The sequence below is a fragment of the Convolutriloba macropyga genome, chromosome 7, assembly GCF_964194025.1.
Source record: "Convolutriloba macropyga chromosome 7, txConMacr16.3, whole genome shotgun sequence".
Taxonomy (NCBI): domain Eukaryota; kingdom Metazoa; phylum Xenacoelomorpha; order Acoela; family Convolutidae; genus Convolutriloba; species Convolutriloba macropyga.
In genome coordinates, this window is record NC_134474.1 from 63,346,141 (window position 1) to 63,372,492 (window position 26,352).

The 26,352-nt window shown below is 33.0% G+C and overlaps 2 protein-coding genes across 5 annotated transcripts in view; one reads left to right on the forward strand and one right to left on the reverse strand.

Moving 5' to 3' along the window:
- The window catches only part of LOC142343235 (uncharacterized), a 595,961-nt gene extending 584,604 nt beyond the window's left edge, over positions 1 to 11,357 (forward strand). Inside the window, exons 3-5 of one of the 3 annotated variants that reach the window (XM_075395009.1) lie at positions 90 to 277; positions 5,320 to 5,571; positions 10,389 to 11,357. In XM_075395009.1, coding sequence (XP_075251124.1) covers positions 90 to 277; positions 5,320 to 5,571; positions 10,389 to 10,809 — 861 coding nt within the window. In that variant the 3' untranslated portion in view covers positions 10,810 to 11,357. Of the gene's footprint in view, positions 1 to 89; positions 278 to 5,319; positions 5,635 to 10,388 lie in introns of all 3 variants that reach the window. The other 2 variants (XM_075395012.1, XM_075395010.1) reach the window with 2 other exon arrangements.
- An 8,340-nt stretch (positions 11,358 to 19,697) lies between these two features.
- LOC142342441 (uncharacterized) lies at positions 19,698 to 25,687 on the reverse strand. Of its 2 annotated transcripts, none has more exons than XM_075393763.1 (3): positions 25,183 to 25,687; positions 23,091 to 23,302; positions 19,698 to 20,380 (listed from the first exon to the last, which is right to left on the reverse strand). In XM_075393763.1, the coding sequence occupies exons 1-3, from the start codon at positions 25,590 to 25,592 to the stop codon at positions 19,941 to 19,943; spliced, it is 1,062 nt and encodes a 353-aa protein (XP_075249878.1). In that variant the 5' UTR covers positions 25,593 to 25,687; the 3' UTR covers positions 19,698 to 19,940. The 2 variants fall into 2 exon arrangements, with proteins under 2 accessions (XP_075249878.1, XP_075249879.1); XM_075393764.1 differs by having other exon boundaries at positions 23,091 to 23,258; positions 25,183 to 25,315.
- Positions 25,688 to 26,352: the final 665 nt, after the last annotated feature.

A 26,352-nucleotide genomic window follows, 5' to 3' on the forward strand; every position in this document is an offset into this window, starting at 1 on the left:
TGAAAGACAGCCTTGAAAACTGACGGAATGTTTTGCAAGGTCTTGCAGGGCAAGGTTATCTTGAAAGGTGACGGTTCGATGTCGCCTAGGATCAGAAAATCTTGAAACCCGACGGAGGAGTTTGCTTCAATTCGTGTGCTCTGGACCTTGCCTGTGGAACCGGACTATTCACAAGAAAATTGGCCCCATTTTTCCGACAGACATTTGGGACAGATTTGAGTGAAAAACAAATCAGAGTTGCTATGGAGAATGATGAAGGGTCTTCCAAATATGCAAAGTAAATTAGTTTACCATTTTAAATTGTGAGTTATTAAATTGAGCTTTCATTTCGCTTCTGTTGTGTCAAATCTTTAAACTAGGTGCAAAAAAACAGAAACAATACCTGAAGAAGAAACCTGAATTTTTAGAGAAATTTTACTATAAGTTATATAGATGTTGCTGTCAAAGTCCCTCTTAGTTTTAATACATTTTAATTGGTAAAAAACAATGACAGGAAACTATACTAAGTAGTGGAATTTAGGAATGAATCAATGAACTTCCCTTATGGCTGAAAATGTGCACTATTACACTGCAATAAAGAATAGTCAAGTTGTGTTCTCTTTCAGTTGAATAAAACTTTGTGCTTTTTGCAATAATGATCATGAGGTCTTCTTTTAAATAAAAACTGTCATTAAACGAAATTAGAAATTCAACCAAAGTGGATTTTCTTAAGATTCAAAACGTGGAATCAAATTTTCTTTTATTTACGCTACAGATATTCCCCTCATTAGTAAAAAGAACAACACAACTTTATTTGCGTATCGAACATCCATATAATGCACAAAAAAGAGGTTCGTGAGCAAACTGACAATGATCCTGATGTATTATGTGTTTTGTTACTCGAAAATGAACTAAACATTATCAATCGCTCTTTTTGCAAATGACAATTGAGCAAAACACTACCCCAGTCAAAATAGGACGGTTATCTTGCAAGATCTTGCAAGATTCTTGCAAGAATCTTGCAAGATTACGTATCATCTTGCAAGATCTTGCAAGATTCTTGTAAGATCTTGCAAGATAACCGTCCGATTTGCAAGAGTCTTGCAAGATAACCGTCTATCTTGTAAGACTCTTGCAAGATAACCGTCTTGCAAGAAGCGCCGGAAACGTGCCTTAGCTGCTGCATGGGCCTCTTTGGCTTCTTTGAAGATTAGAGAATAGGATTCGACCTATTCTCTAACCGTCAAAGAAAAGAAGAGAGGCCCTAAAAATTGCTAAGGCTAAAACGTATAAATAGGAACATCATCAAAATGCGCAGAAGGGGTCACAGAAAGGGCAGGGGTTTTTTGCGCTGCAGCAGGGGTCACAGAAAGGGCAGGGGTTTTTTGTGCTGCAGCAGGGGTCACAGAAAGGGCAGGGGGTTTGTGTGCTGCAAAAGAAAGAAAACAAATACAACTAAGAACATCAGCAAAACACAAGCACATGAGAGGGGGCACAAAAAAAAGCGGGGGTGAAGCACGAAACAAAAGGAGCGAAAAAGAGAAGGGTTGGGGCTGAACATACAAACAAAAGAAAAGCACATCGCCATAGTCGAAAGGGGATGGGAAGAAAACAGCAAGGGGGAAAAACTAAATAAATTATAAAAAAACGACTAATCGTAATTTTTTCTGGAAACTGGTGTTTCAAATACGTTATCACCAGTAAAGTACATTTGAAACTTTCTGTTTAGGCCCGAGAAAAAATTGATTTAAGGCAAAGATATTTTCGACCCAATTTTTTTTTACTTTTAGCTGTGTTTTAACCTTCATTGGGAGTGCAGTTCAGCTATAGAACGCTTTTTTAATGGATCGGAAGGCCAACAAAAGTGCCCATTTACGATTTTCACCATCTACACACTTAATCAACAAAAAACCTTATTTTATCGCCACGCAAAACGTAATATCACCTTTTCTGCCTACCATACGTGTATAGTCAATTCGAACGAACAGCCATTGTTTAGTTTATATGGTAATTGAACCCTATTTTTAATTCAATTTGACTGAAGTCAGTGAAAAATCTTATTTCAAGAGAGAAAAATTGTATTAAACATTATAATGGCCCAGCTGGAAGACTCTGGAGGCTATATTATCGCATCTTTTGGTCACCAATAAGCTATTTACACATGGTGTAGGCTAAATAAGTTAAAAAAAACGACAAATCATATTTTTTTCTGGAAACTGGTGTTTCAAATACGTTATCACCAGTAGAGTACATTTGAAACTTTCTGTTTAGGCCCGAAAAAAAATTGATTTAAGGCAAAGATATTTTCGACCCAAATTTTTTGTTTTTAGCTGTGTTTTACCAACAAAAGTGACCATTTACGATTTTCACCATCTACACATTTAATCAACAAAAAACCTTATTTTATCGCCACGCAAAACGTAATATCACCTTTTCTGCCTACCATACGTGTATAGTTAACTCGAACGAACAGCCATTGATTAGTTTATATGGTATTTGAACCCTATTTTTAATTCAATGTGACTGAAGTCAGTGAAAAAGTCTTATTTCGCTATTTACACATTCAATCAGTACAAACTTTGCTTTATCGCAACGGAAAACGTTAGATCAACGTTTCTGACTATCATCAGGTTTAAAACTGCTAAGTTTTTGAAACGGTTATCTTGCAAGATCTTGTAAGATTCTTGCAAGATAAACGTCCGGCTTGCATCTTGCAAGATAAACGTTGTTTGCAAGAGTCTTACAAGATCTTGCAAGATAAACTTTATTTGCAAGAATCTTGCAAGATCATACAAGATAACCGTGGGAGTTCGTCTGGGGTAGCATCAACTAAGCAAAGCAATTTTTGAAAAAAATGTCGGGCAGCTTTTAAGTTTTGCTGATCTCGTGGCTAAACCAAATCGAAAAAAATAGAGTATTCGACCAGCATGCGCATTTGTGCACTTGAAATTAATAAGTGCATTAGAAGATTTCGACCACACAATAAGAAAATAATACAAAATAGTATAAGTGGATAAAAAATTTTTGCCAATTAGATTTGAACAAAAAGTAAAAGAACAGAATAATCAGAACAAAAATAGAATAGCATTTTGACAATAGATGGATAATTCTAATCAGTCTTTAAAAAATTGCAATATTTGTTTATAGACTTTTAAAACAATTTTTATAGTGTAAGACAACAATTCTGTTGCAAAAACATAGGGCATATAAACTCTCATGGTAAAGAACCACTTTTAATCTCAAAAAACTACATAACTGCAGAAATCTGAGCGTTGTGTTTTTGAAAACTTTGAATTGATTATAGGCAAAATTGGGCCTATTTTTACAACAGGGAAAATTTAAACAAAGTGCTAATTCTTTTTTTTTGGCAGTCATTGCTGCTTTTTTGTTACTCTGTTGATTTTAAAGGGAATTGAAAATTTCAGGTATCATTTTCAAGTGGTGATAAAAAACGAAATTGTCAAAAAATGCAAAAACTCTACAACTTTTGAAGAGATTAAAATATGACTTTCAATGAAAAGAAATTAATTGCTCGACCGCCCGAAAAAACTAAATTAAACGTGTTCCATTTTGTAGTGAGGTAATAGAATTGACCTAATTACTGGAATTGGAAGTGTTATTCTGGCTCCCATTCGATAAAATTTTCGCTAATTTTCTTAAACTTGCTACATTAAAAATAACCGTTTCATTGAAATTCTGTGAGTTAATTTTTAAATGCTGATTATATCTAGACGTGATCAAAAATCAGTTCTAATTTCAAAACCAATATTTAATTTCTCAATTTGTTCTGTGTTTGTTATCAAACAGCATTTAAAACTTCATTGAAAATCATCGCAAGGCAAAGTTATTCTATATCTGTAACTGCAGAAATCTGAGCGATGTGTTTTTGGCAGCCATTGCTGCTTTTTACAGATGTAAAAAGCAGCAATGACTGCCAACAAAGAATTAGCACTTTGTCTAAATTTTCCCTTTTGTAAAAATAGGCCCAATTTTGCCTATAATCAATTCAAAGTTTTGAAAAACACGCTCAGATTTCAAAAACACAACGCTCAGATATTCTATATCTGTAACTGCGGAAATCTGAGCGTTGTGTTTTTGAAAACTTTAAATTGATTATAGGCAAAATTGGGCCTATTTTTACAACAGGGAAAATTTAAACAAAGTGCTAATTCTTTTTTTGGCAGTCATTGCTGCTTTTTGTTACTGTGTTGATTTTAGAGGAAATTGGAGATTACAGGTATCGTTTTCAATTGGTGATAACAAACGAAATTGTCAAAAATGCAAAAACTCTACAACTTTTGAAGAGATTAAAATATGACTTTCAAAAAAAGAAATTAATTGCTCGGCCGCCCGAAAAAACTAAATTAAATGTTTTCCATTTTGTAGAGAGGTTATAGAATTGGACCTAATTACTGGAATTGGAAGTGTTATTCTGGCTCCCCTTCGATAAAATTTTTGCTAACTTTCTTAGCCTTGTTACATTAAAAAAACCGTTTCATTGAATTTTTGTAAGTTAATTTTTGAATGCTGATTATATCTAGACGTGATCAAAAATCAGTTCTAATGTCATAACCATTACTTAATTTCTCAAATTCTTCTGTGTTTGTTATTAAACAGCATTTAAAACTTCATTGAAAATCATCGCAAGACAAAGTTATTCTATATCTGTAATTAAGAGTCAACTGTTTCAAAATGCAGCTCTATGCCAGACTAGAAAACAATATTTGAAAAAAGGTTGGAACGTAATTACATGCAGAAACAAATTAACGCTCTTTTTGTAATGCTTGTTTGAGATCTAAAAGTTATCGTTTTCACAGTGAAAAATGTCAAAAACAATTCCAACAAAGCTTTAGGCAATGATAATTTTTTTTACAAAAACAATTTTCTTGGTTCTAAATTTATTTAAAGCACATCACAACAGTATAACTGAAAATATTGAATTGAGTTTTAATTTTCTTAAGAGAGATAACATAGGTAATGATCATTTTAATTGGGAAGGCAGAAATCAGTTTTTCATTAACAGGAGATGTTACTTTAACCGGAATCTGCTTTTTTCCTGTCAATATTAGAAGATAAAAGAAGTATGAAGCAGAAGTCCGTGTTCAAACTTTTTGAAAAAAGAGAAATTAATTTGCAGATGAGAATTATTATGAATCAAAAAAAAAATCAGTTCGAAACAACTGTTTATCAATCTTATAGTTAATTTAATAGTTAGATCACTAGAATTTTGTTTGTAAAACTTTGAAAATTGGTTGACAAACATATGCCTGCCCATGAGAAAACACCAAGCAGTAATTTGTGTTCTATTTCAATTAGCTAACATTGAGCTTTTATATTTAGATTTGATGCCTGCGACTTCGAGGGCACGTTCAACCATTTCTCAACTCTACCCAAAGAAGTGTCTATGATCTCAGTTGCGTGTGCAATGCATTGGCTGGACTTTGACAGACTTGCTGTGAAGATAATTGACCATTTTCGTAGGGGAACACCAGTTGTCGTTGCCGGATACTTACCTGTACAAATTATGAACCAATCAATTCTGGAAAGCGACTTATTTTATGATGCTGATCTGGAAATTGCAGGAAACGTGAAAGGGATCTGTTTCAAAAGCTTCATAGACAATAACACTTGGAATATTTTTTCCAGTTCAAACATGTAAATTGCGATTATAAACAAAGGCTGAACATTTGCATGTCAATCCATAAGATTCTAATTAGGGGGGTATCATTTGAAAAACTATAATGTTGTTTCACATTTGGCCGTTCGTTTTTCAACATAAGAGTGTTATGTGCAATAGCTTTATGTACGTAAAAGTTAATGAATTTTGTAATACGTAATTGCAGCTAACCAAGTGTTTTTCTTTCCCCCAAAAGGTCGAGCAAGCTGATTAAGCAAGAGATTCAAAAAGTCGCAATAATCCCAAATTTATAAGTAAGCTTGGTTTTAATACTTGAAACTAGGGTTTAGTTCTCAGGCTTCGCCTAATGACACCTTTAAAACAAAATTTTGAAGAGATAACAGTCCTTGCATTAGTTGCGGTCTAAAAATATATATAAAATTATATATATATATATATATATATATATATATATATATATATATATATATATATATATATATATATATATATATATATATATATATATAAACAAAATTGTGTGCGTTAATGTTTATGCGATAAAACTTATAATCATTATGTTCTAACCCCAAATTTTTATTGCTGGGGGATCTTTTTTGTTAAGACTTTATTGGCCAATCGATTATTTTAACTCTTCAAAAATGAATCGATTGAGGGAAACGTGACCTATTATCTGTTCTGCCTCAACTCCAAATTTAGTGTTTCCTTTGATTGTCCATTACAATTTATTTATTTTCACATAGCACGTTACTACGTCAAAAATGGCGCCCTGAGCCCAGGGATTGTAAAATTTATATGGTCGTTAAAACGCAAATTTTGGTAATTTAACTATTTTTTTAAATTTAGTAATTGTGTATTGTTGAAGATAAATAGTATTATTGGTCACTTGGTTATGTAAATGGAAATTATATAGTAACTAATCCTCTGTAACCAATAAACCGGAGTCAGTTAGCGGGTCTTGACTTCTTAATGAGAAATCTTGAGTTTCTTAAGCAGTAAGAAAATAGTTTTGCAAAACATACGAAATAGCTGATTCCAACAATTATAAAAACTTCCGGATAGGCCAAAATGAATACATTTAACACAAAAGACGTAAACAGAAATTAAAATATACTGCTTTTGAGAGATAGAGTTTTGCCATAACGGACGCCAGAAAAAGAGAATGGACACATTTTTTGTTTCTATTTGCTCTTTTTTTATTGTAACAACTTGTTGCGACTTGACTTAAATGAAATGTTTGCCGTCTTACAATCCTTATGGATACGAGATGCTACAATTAACTGTTTGACCCAGGGGTTAAAGGTTTTTTGTTCCGACTCATTTTAAGGGGGAAGGGGATATAGATTAAAATGATTTTTTTTCAGTCAAATTTGGCCGATCGATTTGGCCGATCGATTTTGTCAATAGATGAATAAATCTAATCGATTTTGAGAAATCCCAAAGTTTGTTAAGAGGCTTTTAAACAATTCTCACAGTGTAAGACAACAACTCTGTTGTGAATACATAGTACACTACTAGCTCTCAAGGTAATATACTAATTATAATCTCAATAAGCTACAAACAACAGAAAAATGAGCGTTCAAAAAGTTTTGAATTAAAATAAGGCAAAAAATATATCGAAAGTTATAAGAAGACCAAGTTTGTATATACCTGCGTCTGCGAACAAATGTTTCATCGTACAGCTCTAAGCCATAAACAAATTTTGAAATAGTGTGAAAATTAACTACGCCTAGAAACACAATAACGCTTTTTTCTAGTATAATGCTTGCTTAAGATCTAAAACCAATCACTTTCAAAAACATTTCGAAAAAAAAATCTTCCAAAAAGGTTGAGACAATGACAAATTTTTGCAAAAACAGTTTATTTCCTTCCTAAAATAACTACAACTTATTACAATACACAAACTGAAATTATCGAACAGTAACTTATTGTTCTTATCAAAGAAATCAAAGGCGGTGTTCTCTTTACTTGGGAAGTTTGACATCAGTTTTCTTCTGACCAGAGATGGCACTTTAACCCGAATCAGTTCCGTTACCGTCAAAGCTGGAAAATACAAAAAGATAAAAAAATAAAACTCTGTGCCCAAACTTGTTTGATAAATGAAGAATTGATTTCCAGATGTGAAATTTTCTGGATCATCAAAGAAATCAGTTCGAAACAACTGTGAATCAATCATAGAGTTAAATCAAAGTTGTTTCGTTATAATTTCCTAAAACTCCAAAAATTGGTTGACAAACACAGATACATGATCACGATGAAATGCCATGCACTAAATTGTGTTTTATCTCAATTGACTCACCTTGAGTTTTTGTTCTGAACCACTTTAGTGAGGGAAAAAAATTGTTCTCAAATGGGTTTTTTGTACCATTTTCTATTCTTGTCGATCGATAAAGGGTTTAGAATGGTACCATTGGAGAGCCGTCCAGCGTATAATATTTAAATAAAAATACATTTTTCTAACTTTGTTCCTTCCACGGAGTTAACTAGGTCGAAAGTTTTGGGAACATTGGACAGATTTTGGTTGTTTTGATTTTCAGTACTTCATTTTGGTTGTTTTGATTTTCGTTCAGATTTTCAGTACTTTGCTTCAATTTGCTAAAAAATATTAGGTTTGTTAACGATTGGGTTTTGGGTTTAACTCTAAATACAAAAGAGAGTTGTTGAACTGTTTGATGCAACTTTTGTCTAAAATTTTTGCTAGCTTTTCCTAAGTCCAGTTTTTTTAATCAACAGTTACACGAAATAATTCTAAACTTTAGTTCACTTTGTTTAAAGTTGCCGCTTTAACACACCTAAAAACTGATGACACCTTCGTTCCGATTTCCAAAAGAGGTTATTTTCACTTGACCTGCATTTGCGATGTTCTTGAATTAAGTTTTTCCTGCTTTTGCTAATTGCACGTATTAAGTATCCAAAATACATCAATTATTTTTAATATACTGGCTTCCCTTACTGGACAAATAGCACATGCAAGGCAAAGCTTGTTATGGTCAGATCGTCGGTTTTTACAGTTCAGATATAACTCGGATTGGAATCAGTCGCTGTCTTTTTTAAAAACCTTTTAGCCCTCATTGCTTCTATGTTAATTACAGAACAGAACACTTCAAATCAAGGCTTTCCAATGACAGTTTATATTAAAATTCCCAAATCTTTCGTAGAAAGTTATATTTTTTTGTCGAAAGCTAATGGTCGTTCTGACTTTTATAAATATTTGTTTAAAAAATAATTATTGACCTTTACCACAGTTTTCTTAGGTCAGCAAATAAAAGTCAAATAAATTACTGGTCGCATATCTATATCTTTGGTTTTCAAAAACAAACACACCTGTACATATCTAACCCTTTAAATGCGTTGCTTAATGTTGTAAGTGCTTCGACACCGGTTTTTTGCGGGAAAATATTTTATGTTTTGGTTATTGTCTATATTCGTTGTTGTTTTTGTAGACAAATGACAATTCTTATGAATAGCAGAATTGAGAAGCTCTTTTGAAACGTTTAAAGAACTTTTTTTATGATTTCAGTTTAATGCTAATTTTTTATGGCTTTGAATTTAATTGTTTTCTCAGAAAACAAACATTAATTTCATTTTTTTTTCATTTCAATTCATTTTTGATCACTTTTCACTGAGTTTCCAAGTTCTGAGATCTCATAAAATTTTATTGGTGTTGAATGAAGGCGCAACTCATCATGTTTTTATGCGGAAAAAAATTATGATTTTAACGGGATTGATACCGTCTTCTAACAAAATTTAGTTGAAGCCAATTTTTCGTCCTTATTTGTCGTTTTCTCCCAAGATCTACAATAAAATCTGGATAATGAAAGGTCTCCATGTGTTCACGTAGAGGTATGAGTGAGCAAATAACTATTTAAGGGTTTCATTTGATACTCAATGGATATCATTTTAAATTCTTTGCTTTCGAAAAACAATTTTTTTTGTGCTGTTTTTGTTTCTTGGTCTAGTGGTTAGAGAGTCTCTTTAAGGTTTCGTACCAGATTTTTTTCTAGTGAAATGAAAACTAATTTTTTAGTTTGGTTTTTCTTTGACGCTATGCGGACTTTGTACTCATAATTCTAAAAAAAGACATTAGGTTTTGAATAAAAAGAAAGTATATTGTTGTTACTTGATTTTGATTGTTTGTCTTGTCTCGTAGTCATTAAAATGGCAGGTCTCATTTGCCCCCTGAAATGGTATTCTTTACTTTAGTACGTGATTTGAGCTAGAAGCGAGTTCTTTATTCAAACAATAATTATTTTCGAACAAAATTGAGTTGTTGAATGTTTTCTATCTCTCTCTCATTTAGTAGACAATTTAACCAAAATGTGGACGAGCGGTGCCGGAACATTAAGTGCCTTGTTAAAATTGACCACATCTTTCAGAGATGGCACAAAATGAAGCTGCAATTTTATAATTGTTTGAAATTTGAGGTCCACGCGGGTTTCCGACATAAATTTGGATTAATTTACAAAGTCATTAAGTTGCTATAACTAGAAATGTGGCTTAATAAGGGGACATTATAAAAAAACCATAAGTCACACTTCAACTAATTATTTGCTAGTCAAAATTTTGGAGGCAACGAGAGGAGAACTGAAATGCTGATTGCTTATTTACACAGAATTTCCAGCAAAATTTTGAGTACTTAAATTAAAAGGGCGATACAACAAATGTTGCAATCTCATGGAAGAATAACTAAATATCTGAAACAAGACAATACAAATTTTTGTAAATAATGACAGCAGCAAATTTATACGATTTTGAAAAGAGCTCCCATTACAGAATTTTACGATAAAAAATTTGACTATTACAACGCAGTTTACAATAAAGTTTCCCTTCAGACACTACGAAAATACATGAACTATGATTTGGACATCCTGATGAATTCCTATCAAACTTTGCCATTCGACAAGTATTTCTCTCATCATGAGTTTAAAAGATTTATTATCTTGGAGGAAAAAACATTACTGGAGTTGGTCCAATTTATCCGATCGACCAGTTTTTACCAACTGTTTCTAAACGAGAATCGAGATTTAATTCCAGGCGGATCTGTTGTAGACCCCCTCGAGGAATTTGCGGACACGGTTTTGAAAGTGGAAGGTTTTACTGATACCAGCAGCGATGACGTCAGAGCGGACCAAATGCAAAGTGTCAAAATCGACACTATGTGGACTTTTTTTGCCCATATAGTTCATAATTGATATATAAGAATTTAATGGAGAACTAATTTGATGAAAGGGCATTTTAAACGGTATGTAAACGTTTTATCCCCCCCCCCCCCCCCGACATCCCCCCCAAACGAATATACTCCCTATTTATAAGTTCAAGTTCATTTTCTCTGCAGAAATTATATCTTTGATTTTGATGTTTCTTGACTTTTGAGGCCAACCGTTTCCATATATTCATTGTGTGTACCTAATCAGCCAAACTCGTTTTCCCCCTCAAATTTCGGGTTTATAGCAAAAACTTTCTACACTCTTATTAAACAATCGCTGGTGTGACCTATACATTATCATCCAACAGTACATTATAATTTAACAGTTGTCTCTCTCAAAGTTGACAGAAGCAGAAAAATATAACAAGCGTATTGCATTAACAGAGAACGCAGCTATACTTGTTTATACTACTTGTCCTGAATTCTAATTGTGTGTTTATCCTATTTTGAATATTAACTCAAATGAAATAAGTTTCAGTTTGTTGTTTTCTAGCTTGATCGCATGAAAATTTAACAGGTTTTTTCGGTCTCAGACCTCATCTAATTTTGGCAGAGAGTTAGAGTTTAAGAATTGAGCATCGCACATTTGCGTCCGGTACACGATGTTACGTAATGTGACCGTAATGTGTTGCGTAATGTGATCAGGGCGAATTTAAGGACATCAAAATCTACTTACTGGAAAGGCTGCTTTATTACCTCTTAGCTGCCTGAAGTCCAGTTTTTTTGGATTTCTTTCACAAAATTCATAATAGAAGATTCACGTTTACCCTATATGCTACAAACTGTCCAAAACCATCAAATTATGATCGAAGTCCAATAATTCAAATTAATTTGGTGATGCTCTCTACCGTATATTAGGATTGCAAAAAAAGTAATATACTTACTAATCTGAGTGATTACTTTGTAATAGTTACTGCTGTTAATTTACTAGAAAAAGTCACTGTTATTCGCAACCATGTTTTAAAATTGAGGTTGTAAGGGTTTGTGAATACTTGTGACAGTATACAAATTTTATTCACTTTGCTACAAGTTTGGAAACGCAAAATATGCACACGACGCATGTTTTAGAGCAGAGACAAAAAATTTCCACAGTTGTCTGCACCCAGCGTCATACTTGTCCACTACGTCATTTTCATTATCAAAAACTGAGATACGTGACAGCATGCCAAAATAAAGGATTTGATTATTAAGAAAAAATGTACCTCGCATTACTAATTGTATATTACGTAGATATATTTCCAATACTGGATTTTAGATTTTCCCAGTAGTGATTTATTGTAGCAGAGTAGCACCAGATTCGTCTAGGCAGCAAACATGAGTGCGAAAAAGAGATACCTAAATTGAGAAGAATTTTTATACATAATGCGCAAAAAAATTGTGTACATGAACTGAATCTCAAATCTGAAGTTAAATTTTGGACACGCTGCAATGCCCTTCACTTTCGGCCGATTTTGCCAAAGTATTGATTTTCATTGTTAATGTTCACAATTTTTTGCAAATCTTTACGCAATTTTTTGTCAATAATGCGGAAAAATGTGTTAAAATTGGAAGCGAAAATAAAATTGCTTCTACCTCTAAAAGCAGAAAAGAAAAGTGTTGTTGATTTGTTTCATTTATCTCTCGGTTGAATTTTTTGCTAAATCTTTCAAAATTTACCTTTACTTTCATCAAAAATGGACCAAACGAAGACTTTTAGTCCACCTTGTTTAAATTTGCCGGAATAGCACATCTACAAACTGCTTCATCAATTCAAAAGAAGGCAAATTTATTTTAATTCTCCATTCCTTGAGAGTGTTTTGGATGAAAATTACGCCGGTTTTTGCTAATTTAACTCAATTGTTACGCAAAGTGAACCATTGATTTTTTACTAACTAGGCTTTTTTAAAAATCAAATTGCTAGTATTCATAAAATTTGACAAGATAAGGTTTTCCTAATGTACAAACGGCAGTAGAAATTCTAGTTTTTGTGTAAACGCTGTTTTTCAAAAGCCCAAAAAAATTCGGATTGTAGCAGTAGATGTTTTTAAAAATATTTTACGATGTTCGAATTTTTCGATGTTTTTCGATCATGTCTAAGTATTCCATGCTTTTGCGTACGTGAACTGCAGAAAAGAAAAATTTAAACCCAAGCGTACTAATAAAGGTCCAATGAGAGTTTCCTGAGGAAACATATATTTTTTAAGTCGAAGCCTTATGTTTGTTTTGCAGCTTTTTTTCTCCTTTTTCGTCAACTAGTAGTTTAGTTTCATCAAAAACAGGTCCCATTTTTTTATGGATTAAATTTTAATATTTGCAATTTAGAATTTAAATTTCATTTTTTTAATTCTTGTTTTCTGCTCTCATTTTTCAGAGGTATGAATGAACACTTATGAATGAACCTATTAATACTTTTAACTGACATCTAAAGGTTTTCATAATTTGAATTTATTAGTTTTCAATTAAAAAAAAACTTAATATTTTTTAACTTTGCCGCTTTTGATCAATTTTGTCTACTTGTTACTGAGTCTCATCAAAGACTCGTCCCATGTTTTTTACAGTGACACACAAAATACTTTCCTTAGATTAGGTTTAATTTGACACCACTTTGACTTTGTGATGTCTTTGTGTTTCGGATATAAAAGTTTTTATTTGCTATTTGGTTTTTTGTCTGTCGTGTCTCTTAGTCTAAATGATTGCAAGTCTCAACCACGAACTAATGTGGCATTATTTAACTTTCAAAGTGATATGACTCGGAAGCAATTTTTTATTCACAGAGCATTTTTAAATGAAATTTATCATATAATTATTACATTTATCAGTATGTGAGATTTTTTGAAAAGTTTTCTCATTTGCAAGACAACTAAGCCAAAACTGTGGATAAGCGGGGTCGGAACATTATATGCAAACGCACTTTACTGAGCCTCCTTGCTTTTAGAAAAGTAATCAGTTGCAGCCTACTTTCAAATTTGATTTCAACTTTAATCTAAACAACTCTTTAGAAAAAGAAAGAAACAAATGTCGGACCATTTTGTACTTTTTTAAATTGTATTCTAGCGTATTTATTAACTGCCCAAGCCTAATAACTATGTCAAACTGTTTTTATTGCTATAAACAGCTTTTACTTATAAAATTTTTATCCCGCCAGCAACCTGCTATTCAGTTCCTCGGAAAATTTTTTAAGAAACACTTGTAAGGTGATGCAATGCATGGTATTGTGTTTTAAAATAGCTCCTGCAAGTTCTTTCACTTTGACCGTTCAGCTTCTACCCGTGAACTTTCGTTTCTTAAAGTTGTCCATATAGAAATAATTTTAAACACATTCCTAGTTGTAGCAACGTTTTATAATCCCCTTTTTTAGTACAAATTTGCAATAAAAATAGTTCCATTCTGTTTCTGAGAAACACTGGAAATTTTCTTAGATAAGGAAATATCTCCAAATTTTTATTCTTCTAGACGTACGACATATTCTGGATAATGACAGGTCTCATTGTCTTTACACTGAGCTATGAATGATCACATAACTACTTAAATTTTCAATTGATATCTAAAGGTTTTCCTAATTTTAAGTTATTAGTTTTCATTCAGACGAAAACGCATTTTTTTAGCTTCGTCTCTTTTTGATTTTCTTGTATTTGTTACTCAGTCTCATCAAAGACTCGTCCCTTTTTTTCTAGCGAAGCACAAAAAAATTTGTTTTGTTAAGGGTTTTATTTTATGCCATTTTTATTTTGTGATGATGTAATTTTTGTCAAAAAATAGACCTTGTGTTTCGGAAAGTTTTTCTTGCAAACATGTGAAAGTTTTTCTTGCTATTTGGGTTTTTGGTTGTCTTGTCTTGTAGTCTTAACAGTTGCAAGTCTCATCAACCTACTAATGTAGCATTAGTTGCCTTCCCAAGTGTTATGAGTCAGAAGCCTTTTTTTATTCACAGACCGACTTTTTTAGATAATTTATCATATGTTTATCTTATTTATTAAAAAGTTAGATTTTTGACAGTTTTAATCATTTGGTAGACAACTCAGCCAAAATTGTTGATAAGCGGGATTGGAACAATATGTGGAAATGCACATTACCGCACATTACTTTATGCAAAGTTTGGACTTCTGTTTTTGTCTGTCTTTGCCTTTTTTTGTTTTACGTATTTTTTGACAATTTTTGCAAAAACTATGTTAAAAAATGTAAAAATAAGCATTGCTGATTTTACCTCCAAGTACAGTAGAGTACTGTTGAATAGTTTGATCCAGTTTTTGACTACAATTGTTGCTGTATTTTTTTTTTTAGAAATTTAGCCTTTTTTCATCAAAAAAGGCAGGAAAAGAGCATTTTACTCCCCTTCTTTTAAGTTTGCCGGTTTAAAACAGAGAGTCGAGTAAGGTTGAGTGCAAAAAAAGCTATAAAGGGAAACAACTTTTGTTGGCGCGCACAAAATATTGAACACGGATTGTATCTCAATTCAGCCGTTAATATTTGGACACGCTGCGCAATGCTCTTCAATTTCGACCAATTTTGCTAAAGTATCCGTTTTTTGTAACGTTTGTTTAATTTTTATTGTTAATGTTTGCAATTTCCCAATTTTACGCAATTTTCTGCCACTTATGTAAAAAACTGTTAAAAGTTGATTAATTTTACCTCTAAAAATAGAAAAATGTTGTTGATTTAGTTGATTTATTTTTAGGCTGAATATTTTTTTCGCTAAATTTTTCAAAATTTACCTCTTTTTGGACCAAAAAATTGGACCAATAAAGGCCTTCTAGTCCCCTTGGTTTAAATTTGCCGGATTAGCACACCTAAAAACTGCTTCATCAACTCCAAAGGAGGCGAATGTTTTTTATTTCTCTATTCCTTGAGAGTGTTATTGGGTAAAAACTACGCTGGCTTTTGCTTATTTAACAAAATTGTTATGCAAAATGCACCCTCTATTTCTGTTAAATAGACTGTTTTAAAATCAAACTGCTCTTATCCATAACATTTTGCAGGATTATGGGTTCCTAATGGACGAATGGCAACAACAATTCTAATTTCGGTGTAATCGCTGTTTTTCAAAACCCTAGTAACAGGTGATGTTTTTTAAAATTAGTTTAAGATATTCGATTTTTTCGATGTTTTTTGGTCAATTTCAAGTATTTCATGCTTTTTTGTGCTTGAATTGCAGAAAAAAAACAATTCAAAGCCAATCGTACTAATGACAGGTCCAATTGATGTCTCAAGGAGTCTCCTAGGGAAACATATCTATTTTTAGTCGAAATCCTATGTTCATTTTGCGGCTTTTTGCTCATTTTTTGGTCATCAAGTAGTTTAATTTCAACAAAAACAGGTCCCAGTTTTTTAATAGATTAAAATCTAATGATTTTTGCAGTTTTACGTTTCGACTAATCTTTTTTTGCTTTGCTATTAAAATTTTTCACAATAAGTTTTTGATTTCTGGAGATTTTTCTATACTTGAGGTTCTCTTTCTTGTCTTGTCGCTTTACTGACGGATCAGATATGACAGTTTTGGCATTTAATAAGGTGCACAATTGATTGCATTAGTTTTTCATTGAATTTTTTATGGTTTTAACTGATTCAACGCCGCCTTCTAGCAGATTTTAGTAGTATTCTTTTTTGTTTTGTACTGAATATCGTTGTTTTTAAGATAGATTCCGTATAGTTGAGGGTCTAAATTTCCTCCGGTCGAAAAAGGAACCTATTGACTGATTTAAGTTGATAGCTAAAGTTTTTCATGGCGTTGATATCAAATAAGTTTTTATACACGCATTTTTTGCTGTACTTTTTTGTCTACTTGCTTCTAACGTGGTTTTTGCAAATAAAATCATTTCTGGTTTTTGTCTATTTATCGTTTTTTGGTAGACATTTGACATTTTCTGAATAATATTAGATCTCAATGGTTTTTGAGAAGTAAGACAACCTATTCAATTGTTTTCGTTGATAGCTAATGTTTTGATATCTCTGAAATTAACTGTTTGCAAAAAAAAAAACAAATTAATTTTTTAATGTTTCTTGCTCTCATTTTTCAGAAGTATGAATGAATATATACCTATTAACACTTATACCTAATTTATTAACACAAATTATATCTGATGGTTTTCATAATTTGAAATTATTAGTTTACATTCAGAAAAAACGAATTTTTTTTAACCTTGCGGCTTTTGATCATTTTTGTCTACTTGTTACTGAGTTTTATCAAGGACTCGTCCCATGTTTGTTTCTAGTGAGGCTCAAAATAATTTGTTTAATATACTTTGTTTGTAGAAAAATAATCTGTTGCGATAGATTTTCTATTTTTTTCATCTCAGTTTACAGGGTTTGCAGCACAATTTCAAAATTGATTTTAACCTTAATCTAAATAACTCTTTAGAAAAAGAAAGAAACAAACGTCGGACTATTTTGTATGTTTTTAAATTGTTTTCTAGCACATTTATTAACTGCCTGAGCCTAACAAATTTGTCAAATTGTTTTTATCGCCATAGACAGCTTTTACTTTTAAGATTGTTACCCCGCCAGCAACCTGCTATTCAGTTCCTCGGAAATTTTTTGAAGAAATACTTGTAAGGTGATGCAATGAATGGTATTATGTTTTGAAAAAAAACTCTTGCCAGTTCTTGCAATTTGACCGTTCAGCCTCTACCCGTAAACTTTCGTTTCTAAAATTTGTCGATATAGAATTATTTTGGAGACAGACTCGTAGTTTTAGCAAGTTTTTGTACCTCCAAAAATTTGAATTCCAAATTGAAATCAAAATAATTCATTTCTGTTTCTCAGAAACACTGGAAATTTTTTTAGATAAAGAAGTATCTCCTAATTTTTATTCTTGTAGAAGTTTTAGACATATTCTGGATAATCACAGGTCGCATTATCTCTGCACTGAGCTATGAAAAAACACATAACTATTTAAATTTTCAACTGATATCTTTACATAATTTAAAATTATTACTTTTGATTCAGACAAAAATGCATCTATTAGCTGTGCCGCTTTTCGATCACTTTTTGTAATTGTTACTCAGTCTCATCAAGGACTCCTCCGGCGTTTTTTCTGGTGACGCACAAAATAATTTGTTTATTTTAGGTTTTATTTGATGACATTTTGACTTTTTGATGTATTTTTTTTTCAAATAAATAGATATTGTATTTTGCATGTAAATGTTTTTTCTTGCTATTTGCGTTTTGTTTCTCTTGTCTCGTAGTCTTAATGATTGCAAGTCCCATCCGTCAACTCACTGATGTAGCTTTTTTTGGCTTTCCAAGTGATATGAGTCGGAAGCTTTTTTTTCATAGACCAAAATTCTCTTAGATTAATTATTATATATTTATTATGTTTATCAGTATGTGAGATTTGTTTGAAAGTTTTCATCCTTTGGTAGACAACTAAGCCAAAAATGTGGTTAAGCGCGGTCGGAACATTATGTGGGAGCGCACATAACCGAGCCTCCCTATTTGTAGAAAATTAATCTGTTGCTATAGATATTCTATTTTCGTCATTTTAGTTTACATGTTTCGGACCATTTGTATATTTTTAAATTGTATTCTAGCGTATTTATTAACTGCCCAAGCCTATTTTGGAGAATAACGTCAATAAAAAGCTTCCAATTTCTACCAACAATATTATTTTGGGTTTGCGGTTTATGTTTTCTTGCAAAATTGCACTAATTGACGATATACTGCAGTAACTTTTTTAACTGAAATTTGATTTGACATAAGTAAGAAAAAACCCTTACGTTTGTCTTGATCCCCTATGTTTCTACTAACGTATCAAACATTGCGTCAACTGTGTGTGTGGAAAAAAAATATTGCTCTAGGTATCCCATCCACGTGCGTTAATTCTACTGTGCTCTCGCACAGTTGCAGTTTTCGATTTAACTTAATAAGCTCTTTGAAGTTTCGGGCAGTTAAGTAAAAAACGATAATTTCAAAGAAGATCAAACATCAAAAACTGGATTCATTAAGCAAAACTTGTTAACGCAAAACTTTCTAGAACAAAACATTGAACAGCCTTCAGAACAGTAAATTTAGTAGTGTTTATGGCTTTGTTATGATTTGAACCAATCATTGCAAAGTTATTCGTATTTCCAATGAGATTTGACATCTTCTGGAAAATTCAAGGTTGAAACATTTGTTTTTTTTTAAAATTCGTTTTTTAAACGCTCACTCTAAAAATCTGATGGTAGATTTTAATTGGGCCTTTTCAAGTGATTTGTTTAACGGCGTGGTTGGCTATAAGGAGTAGGGTTAAAAATATTCCTTAGTTCACCGCTACTTTTACTGCATTTTATCGCAAACGTAATTAGATACAATACAAAGTCACGAGAAATCCTATCAATTATATCGCATATGCGTTATGGTTTTCAGAAAAAAACAGGAGCTTAATTTCTAGCTATATTGCGTTCACATTTGAGTACTTGCTATTGGAATCTAGTGTTTCTAAGCAAAGTTTGGACTTCAGTTTCTTGACTTGCCATCTTGTCGGTTTTAGTATTCTTGCTATAATTGTAATTTATATAAATGATTTTTCTGAACCTTACTTCCATTTTTTTTTCCTAAAAAATTCGATAATTGAGGGCATTTGCGGTCAGCCTCCACTTTTTTATATCATTGTCATATATTAGGGCTGAATAATTTCTCTTCAATCAAAACTGTTGACTGTTTAAAATTTTATTGTTTGAAAAATTTTTAAGCTTTAGACGACTGATTAAAAATTAAGAAGCAAATTTTAGCTAAAATACAGTGATCTTTTCTGTTTCTGTCCCCCCGGTACGTTATGTGCCCCCCCCCCCCCTCCTCGTACGTTATGCGCCCCCCAGTTACAGAGCACGTGACCATACATACTAAATTATTATGCAAAAATATGGCACGTGCGTCTGGGGGGTGCAAATATTATGCACCCGCTAAGCTGGGGGGAGCACAAATAGAAAAGATCCATTTACAGTTAGGAACTCAATTCTTTGTAATGAGATGATAATTGTTTTTAAAAAGTCAGATGCAAGTTGAGAACTGTTCCGTTTATACGTATATTATACAAAAGTAGACACAAACCGAGCTGTACTATCTTCACTGTTTAAAGCATTACAGCTTTCCGAAATTATCTGAGTCATTAATATCTATCAGGTAATATCTATCAACAATATCTATAAAATTCTTAAGTTTTCATTTGCGCAACAAATGTACAAAAAATGTCCATATCGTATCAATTTCTACACTTTTCATCAGTTCCGTAATTTCATCAGATTCTTCGATTCCACAAAGTTTCACATCCTTAGCAACCAAACCTTCCATTCGTAAGACTTCTGACACGAATTCCTCAAGTGGGTCTTTCATCTTTCCACTTTCAATTTGGTCCAAATTTTCACTCCTCAGTAGTTGGTAGCAGCTGGTCGTCCGTATAAATTCCACCAAATCCACCAATGTTGCCTGTTGAATGAGGTGGAATCGGTGGAATTTGTGATGTCCGAAGAACTTATGAAAGGGTAAGGGATGGTATTCAGCTATCATGCATTCGTAGTCAAAGTTCATGAACTTTCGAAGAGTGTGGCGTATTAGGGTGTCGTATACTTGGTTGTAATGCTCCAAATTTTCATCATAGTGATCTTTAGAGGAATTTCGGGTCGACGTTTATATGAAATTCTTATTCAAACAAGCACATACATGATGACTGCTAGGCCATATTTGACATTTATGACTTCATGCTTGTCACTATAAGATCATAAGTGATATTTGAAAACTTCCCAAGTTGAGGGCCCAGACAGAAACAAGCATGTCCAGACCGTAGATGAACGCACGGAACTCTGAAACAGGACGCGAAAAACTGAACACAAACGCACGAAAGTCTGTACATAAACGCACTAATTTTTGCTCAGCTTATTATTGTTAAACTAATATCTATCAGATGACTTATCGCACTCTTAGTTCAGAGTACCCACTCAAGTGGCAGCCTTGAAAGCTGAAAACCGAAACTCATTCGAGTTCAAATAGCGAATGCGAAAAGAATTGCACTGTCTTTTGCGATGTGTTTAAACCGTTTACTTGTGTTATAAAAAGTAGCCGACCTTAGAAAAACAAATTCGTGCCATACAGCCCGGATTATACAATAGTTAGCTGAAAAATATTTTGCAATGGTTTGTAACGTTTAGGCAATATTTTTCAAAACTTTACTAAACAGTTAAAGACTTTGGGGATTGTTCATACAAATTGAATAAACAACGCTATTTTTAAGTATTTAAGTTATGTGTCATTGCATCTTGTGAAGGCACGAAAGTCTTATGAACGCGCTAAAGTCTGGACGCGCTAAACAAAAGTTTGTGGAACGCACGAACGACTGAACATGAACACACTAAAGTCTTAAAGTCTGGGGAACGCAAGAAACTCTGGACATACGATGTTAATATCTGGGACGGACTGGGCATGGAAACTTTCTGGACGTACTGGTTTCCGTCTGGCATCTCAACCTGGGTTATCATGCAGGAATCATACTATAAGCATTGGGGGCGAAAAAATTTTCTTTGTTTTCTATTTTGGATAAAATTCTTCAATTTTTAGCAATAGTACCTATAACCTGCTGTACCTATAAAATGCTGTAGAATGAAATCTGATGGACTTTGAAATTACAACCCATGTTTTTTATTTTAATACCTGAAAAACGGTCAAGGAATTTGGTCCCTATTTATAGGGTCACCTTTGACTATTTTGCTTCAAAGTACTCGTAGAAATAAAAATATGGACTGCAAGTACAGAACTTGATAGTGCAAATCTTCCTGTTATGTAATTTAATTCAACCAATGTAGCATTGTAACCTAGAATAAGCGTTGTTGTAACAAAAGAACAGACAAGTCCTATATGCAATTCAAAAAGTGCCCAATTGTGAATTACCGCAATCAAAAACAAAGTCTATTTTAAGTCAAGGCACAAGAGAGTTCATACTAAACAATATTTATTTAAAGGAAATTAAACTGAAATAAACAAAAACAAAAAAATTATTCGAGAACTCTCAACACAGTCAATTTTTATCACATGGGTGCATTGATCTGTCTTTGATGACTTTGATATGCAAGAATGAGTTTCTCGTCAAATTGAAGGAGTACGCCAATAATTTTAAAAACGAATAAATTTTTCAAAATAAGCATACTGTTCAAGGTGTCCTTGCTAGTGCAGCAATTTTTATATTTTAAAAAAAAATAATAATACATTTCAGGCAAAAGACAATGAAATGAACTAATTATCCAGCAAACCTTTCTAACAAAATTTAATTTGGCGACTTTTTTGAGCTACAATTGATACTGTCCACGTTTTCTTGCACACTTAATTCAATGAGTCCACTTCCGTTAAATGTAGTTTTTGCAAGGGATCTTTATCAGCTTCAATACTTAATTAACGCAGCAACTTATTCCAAAATTTTTTTCCAATAAAGAAATTAAATTAAAATCCAGAATTATAGGCAATTATTAAACAAAGTTAGGTGCAGAACTTTGGACTGAAATAATTCCAATTCTGGTTTTTTCAAAGAATGAAAATGCACACAAATCTCAATTAAGTTTTAAATTTAATCAAGCTTAATCATGTCGTAGCTCTTGATGATCGTTTGATACATCTAGATAATTTTAAAGACCCCGACAAAAAATTCTTGAAAATTTTTGAATCTTTTGCCAATCAGACTTCTATATAAAGGCGAAAAAAATCAAATAAAAATTGGATAAATGTGCTAAGCGTATTAAAAACGTGGATTTTGTGAGAGTATATCAATTTTTTCAAAACTATTCTATCTTGATTTTTTGCCGATATGTTATCCTTACTTTTTTGATTTTCTTATAACTGTTTAGGTTAATTATGTTAAAGTATGTCACAAATTTTGGAAACACTTCATGCTAGTACTTGTTTTTTTTAAACAATTTTGGCATGTTTTGCTGTTAATTTGTCATTACTTTTCGTTTTATGTCAGCCTGGACATTAATAACAAAACTTTGGAAAAATCTGATAAAAGTTTCGTTAAGTATTGCAGATAAATTTCATGTTGTAGAAGCATTCAATTGTAAGAAAGAGAGGACGGCAGACGGATAACTTTGAAGGCTTAAAAAAACAACTGCACTTATTCAGCTTTTAGGATCAGCCATATTAGCACTGTGGCATTTTTGGGATAATCAGAACTAATTTCAGGACTAACGTTGAATTTATTTCAACAATTAAAGAAAACGGATTAAAGGACAAGGTTAAACCATAGTGTATGTTCCTAATTTCAGAATTTAATTTTTTATAGAAAAAATGAATTTCCTCTAAAGTCCCCAATTTTGGGCCACTTAGTGAAACTTTTTTTCTTTAGTGTTGATTGTGTCATAAATGCAGGTGATAGATACCCGACAATTGCAGTTGTGGTATCGTTTGGGAATATTTGAACAATTTGTGAAGCGAGTCTATCAAAGTCAAGCCAGTGGATTGCTGTTGCAACTGACACAAGTGAGACATCTTCTGGTTTGACTGCAAAATGGTCCAGCATGGCATTAATGTCATAGGCATCACATCTATAAAAAGTTACAAAATCAGGTAAATTGGTCTCCGAACTCGGAAACCTTCATCGGCCGATCTAACCGTACGAAAATCATTCAAGGCCCTTAAATCATTGCAAGAAGATGTTGTCTTGAAAGAACCGGCAAGAATCTTACAAGGTCTGGCATTTTCTTTCTTGGAAACTGAGCAGCTGGACATAGGCAAAAATATTAAGAAATGAAACATCGACCTGTGTTAAGTCATGGCTTATCATATGAATTCATGCTTTTCCTTATTTTGTTGTAAAGACCCATGACTTATTTTTGATTCCTAAACTGAATACAGTTTCAACCAATTTTTGTAGCTATTTTCCTTGCAGATTTTCAGCGTTACATTTTGATAAACCAAACGCGGGTTAATGTGGAAGCGCTAAGAAGCTGAAAGTGATTTTCGAACTACTGTACAAGAATCCATATTTTTTAGCGTTGATTTAGACTTGAATAATTTAATTTTCAATCTTTGATGTTGCACAAGGTCAAAGCTTAAATATTACCTCTTGATCTAACGTAACCTTTCATGAGAGTCCTGGCTCGAGAATGATCAACGTTATAACAAAATATTAAATATTTGAATAAATATTTAACAAAATGTTGAATTGCGGTTTTAAATATACCATTGACTATACATAGATTCAGAGCCTTCACCGCTATTCTTACATATTTTCTGCAGTTTTCAGGCACCTCGACACTGTTTTTAACTAAATTTTGGTGCTTTGTTTTGCTTCGTGAGACTTTTAGAGCACCGTTTCCACCGTTTGCTTGGACAAAATTATCTAAGAGTTAATGGTTTGTAACTTCGCCGTAGCCGTTGTTCTGTTCAGATGAGAAAAGAGTAGGCGAAAACCTCTAGCAATTTTCTTAAAAATCTCAAATTTTGTTGTCTTTCTCATTGTTTTGAAGTATTTCCGAAATTACTTAACAATTTTCAGCAAACCGTCATGCAAAAGACAATGGTTTCTCGCCAGACTTATTTGGGCTCGAATATGTCTTTGGTCAGAATATCCCGCACTAGGTGCTTTCGAGGTCAATTTTGATCAAACCCCCTAGCGTTTGAAGTTTCCTCTGATCAGACTTAACTGCGCGTGAAAAGTCTTTTATCAGCCTCAAATGCGCTCAAATCCATTTCTGATGAAATTCAAATGCCCTCAAATCCAACTCCAGCCCGCTTCTGATCGGACTGTTTCCTTTTTGTTGGTTTTTCGTTGTTTCGAAAATTTTGCCGCAATCAGCGAAAATGCGAAAATAACCGACCAAATAGCCGTTCCTTCGTCCATAATTCCGGCAGCGACTTCAATTGACAATAGCATCGACTTCAATTGACATCACACGTGAGGAAAAGAGTGAGGAGATCAAAGGACTAGAATTAATTAGACTGGTCGCTAGTATTCGCACACTGTAAAATGCAAAAACTAGCGACCTATATAACAAAATTTGAGCGTATCGCACATTTTCGCGCTCACTTATTTTCTGGATTATAAAAAATGTGCGTAAAATACATGCGTAAAAGCGATTTATCGAGTATATATACCCGAGCAGTTATTCTTTCCGCAATGCAATGTTACGTTCTTGAGGTCACTCAGACCATATAATTTTGAGCGCAGAACTTACAAGCGTGCGCTCAAGTAAGTATGATCTGTCGGTTCTGCTTCGGACAGGTTTAGGCTACACTTATTTTCAGGCAATTATGTCATGTCGTTGCCTTTTTCACCACACTTTTTGGACGCCAGCGCGATCTGTAAAAAATCTCACATCTAAACCGGGTTAGTCATTATCCTCATTAAAATTTTCGAATACTGATTTTTTTAGCTCCAACAACAAAGCTATCAAAAGAGCTTACCTTATCTTAACTTTCTTACCTGGCGTATTTCTGATTCCTGGAATTCTGTTGACTGACAGCAACACTGAGCTGCTCTGGGCTGATATCAGTTCCAAATACATCTTTAAAAAAGGGCGCCAATTTCCTCGTGAACAGTCCAGTTCCACATGCAATATCAAGAGCACACGAGTTCATGCGACTTCTATCGGCCGAAGTGCTCATTGGTTTCTCTTTTGAGGTTACGTAATCAATGACGTAATTGACTAGTCGGTCTGGATATTCTGGTCGGAACCGATCGTATAGCATAGACTGATGTTTAAAAGCGTACATCTTTTCCGGCTGAACTTGATCACAGTTTGCTTGATGGTTATTAGAAATACTTATTGGCCTAGATAATTGAAAGCTTCTCGTCGAAGGAAACCGACGTGCCATTTTTTCCAATGATTTCATTTTTCTAACAATGCTTTCAGCCAACAGGAGAAAATAGAGTTTTGGTGAGGAGGTTTTGAAATATAAAAATTGAGGGTTGAAGCAATATAGGGGTGAAAGAAAGAATCAGGGTGAAAAATGTAGAATTGAGGAAAAATTTGAAATATTTTTAAAAATATTCCAAGTGCTTGAATCTTTCGTCTTGTAGGGCAAATTATCAATTTAGTCTATCTTTGTCTTCGAAGTTAGTACTTTTGATATATTAAACTTGTTTAGAGTGATCGTAGGAAACTTGGATCCTAATAACAAACGCATTCTTCAAACAAGAGAATACGAATTTCAGATAAGGGGTAATCTATTTAAGTTAAAGAACCCGCGCGACAGCAAGGGGCGAGTTATTAAGATGTGTCGCCTAAATGGATCATATGATTTCATGCAAAAGGGGGATAATCATTATAACGATGGTTATCTTAAGGATCACAGTCAAAAAATTAATCTACGATATGTAACATGTTGATCGACGTCCAATCTCATTTTGAATGCGAAATGATAATCTTGAGAGCTCTAGGCTTACTATAGGAACCACTATATTTTTATTTAAATATTTTGCTTAGGCAATAGCATTTAACTTACACAAGTTTCGTTAGCGAAATTTGTTATAAAACATTGAAAATATCGTTGAGATGCGAAAACTTCGGGAGTGCTAATGAAGAGCTATCGTCTTTTAAACCTGCAATATAGTAAATCCGAGGGACTTCTAAGCAATTAATTAATTACAAAT

Excerpts from the sequence above, each read along its gene's own strand:
- LOC142342441 (XM_075393763.1), bottom strand. The coding sequence starts at position 25,592 with ATGAAATCATTGGAAAAAATGGCACGTCGGTTTCCTTCGACGAGAAGC. Across the intron at positions 23,303-25,182 it reads AGGAATCAGAAATACGCCAG|ATGTGATGCCTATGACATTA; the intron begins GTAAGAAAGTTA and ends AACTTTTTATAG. Across the intron at positions 20,381-23,090 it reads ATCAACACTAAAGAAAAAAA|ATCACTATGATGAAAATTTG; the intron begins GTTTCACTAAGT and ends ATTCCTCTAAAG.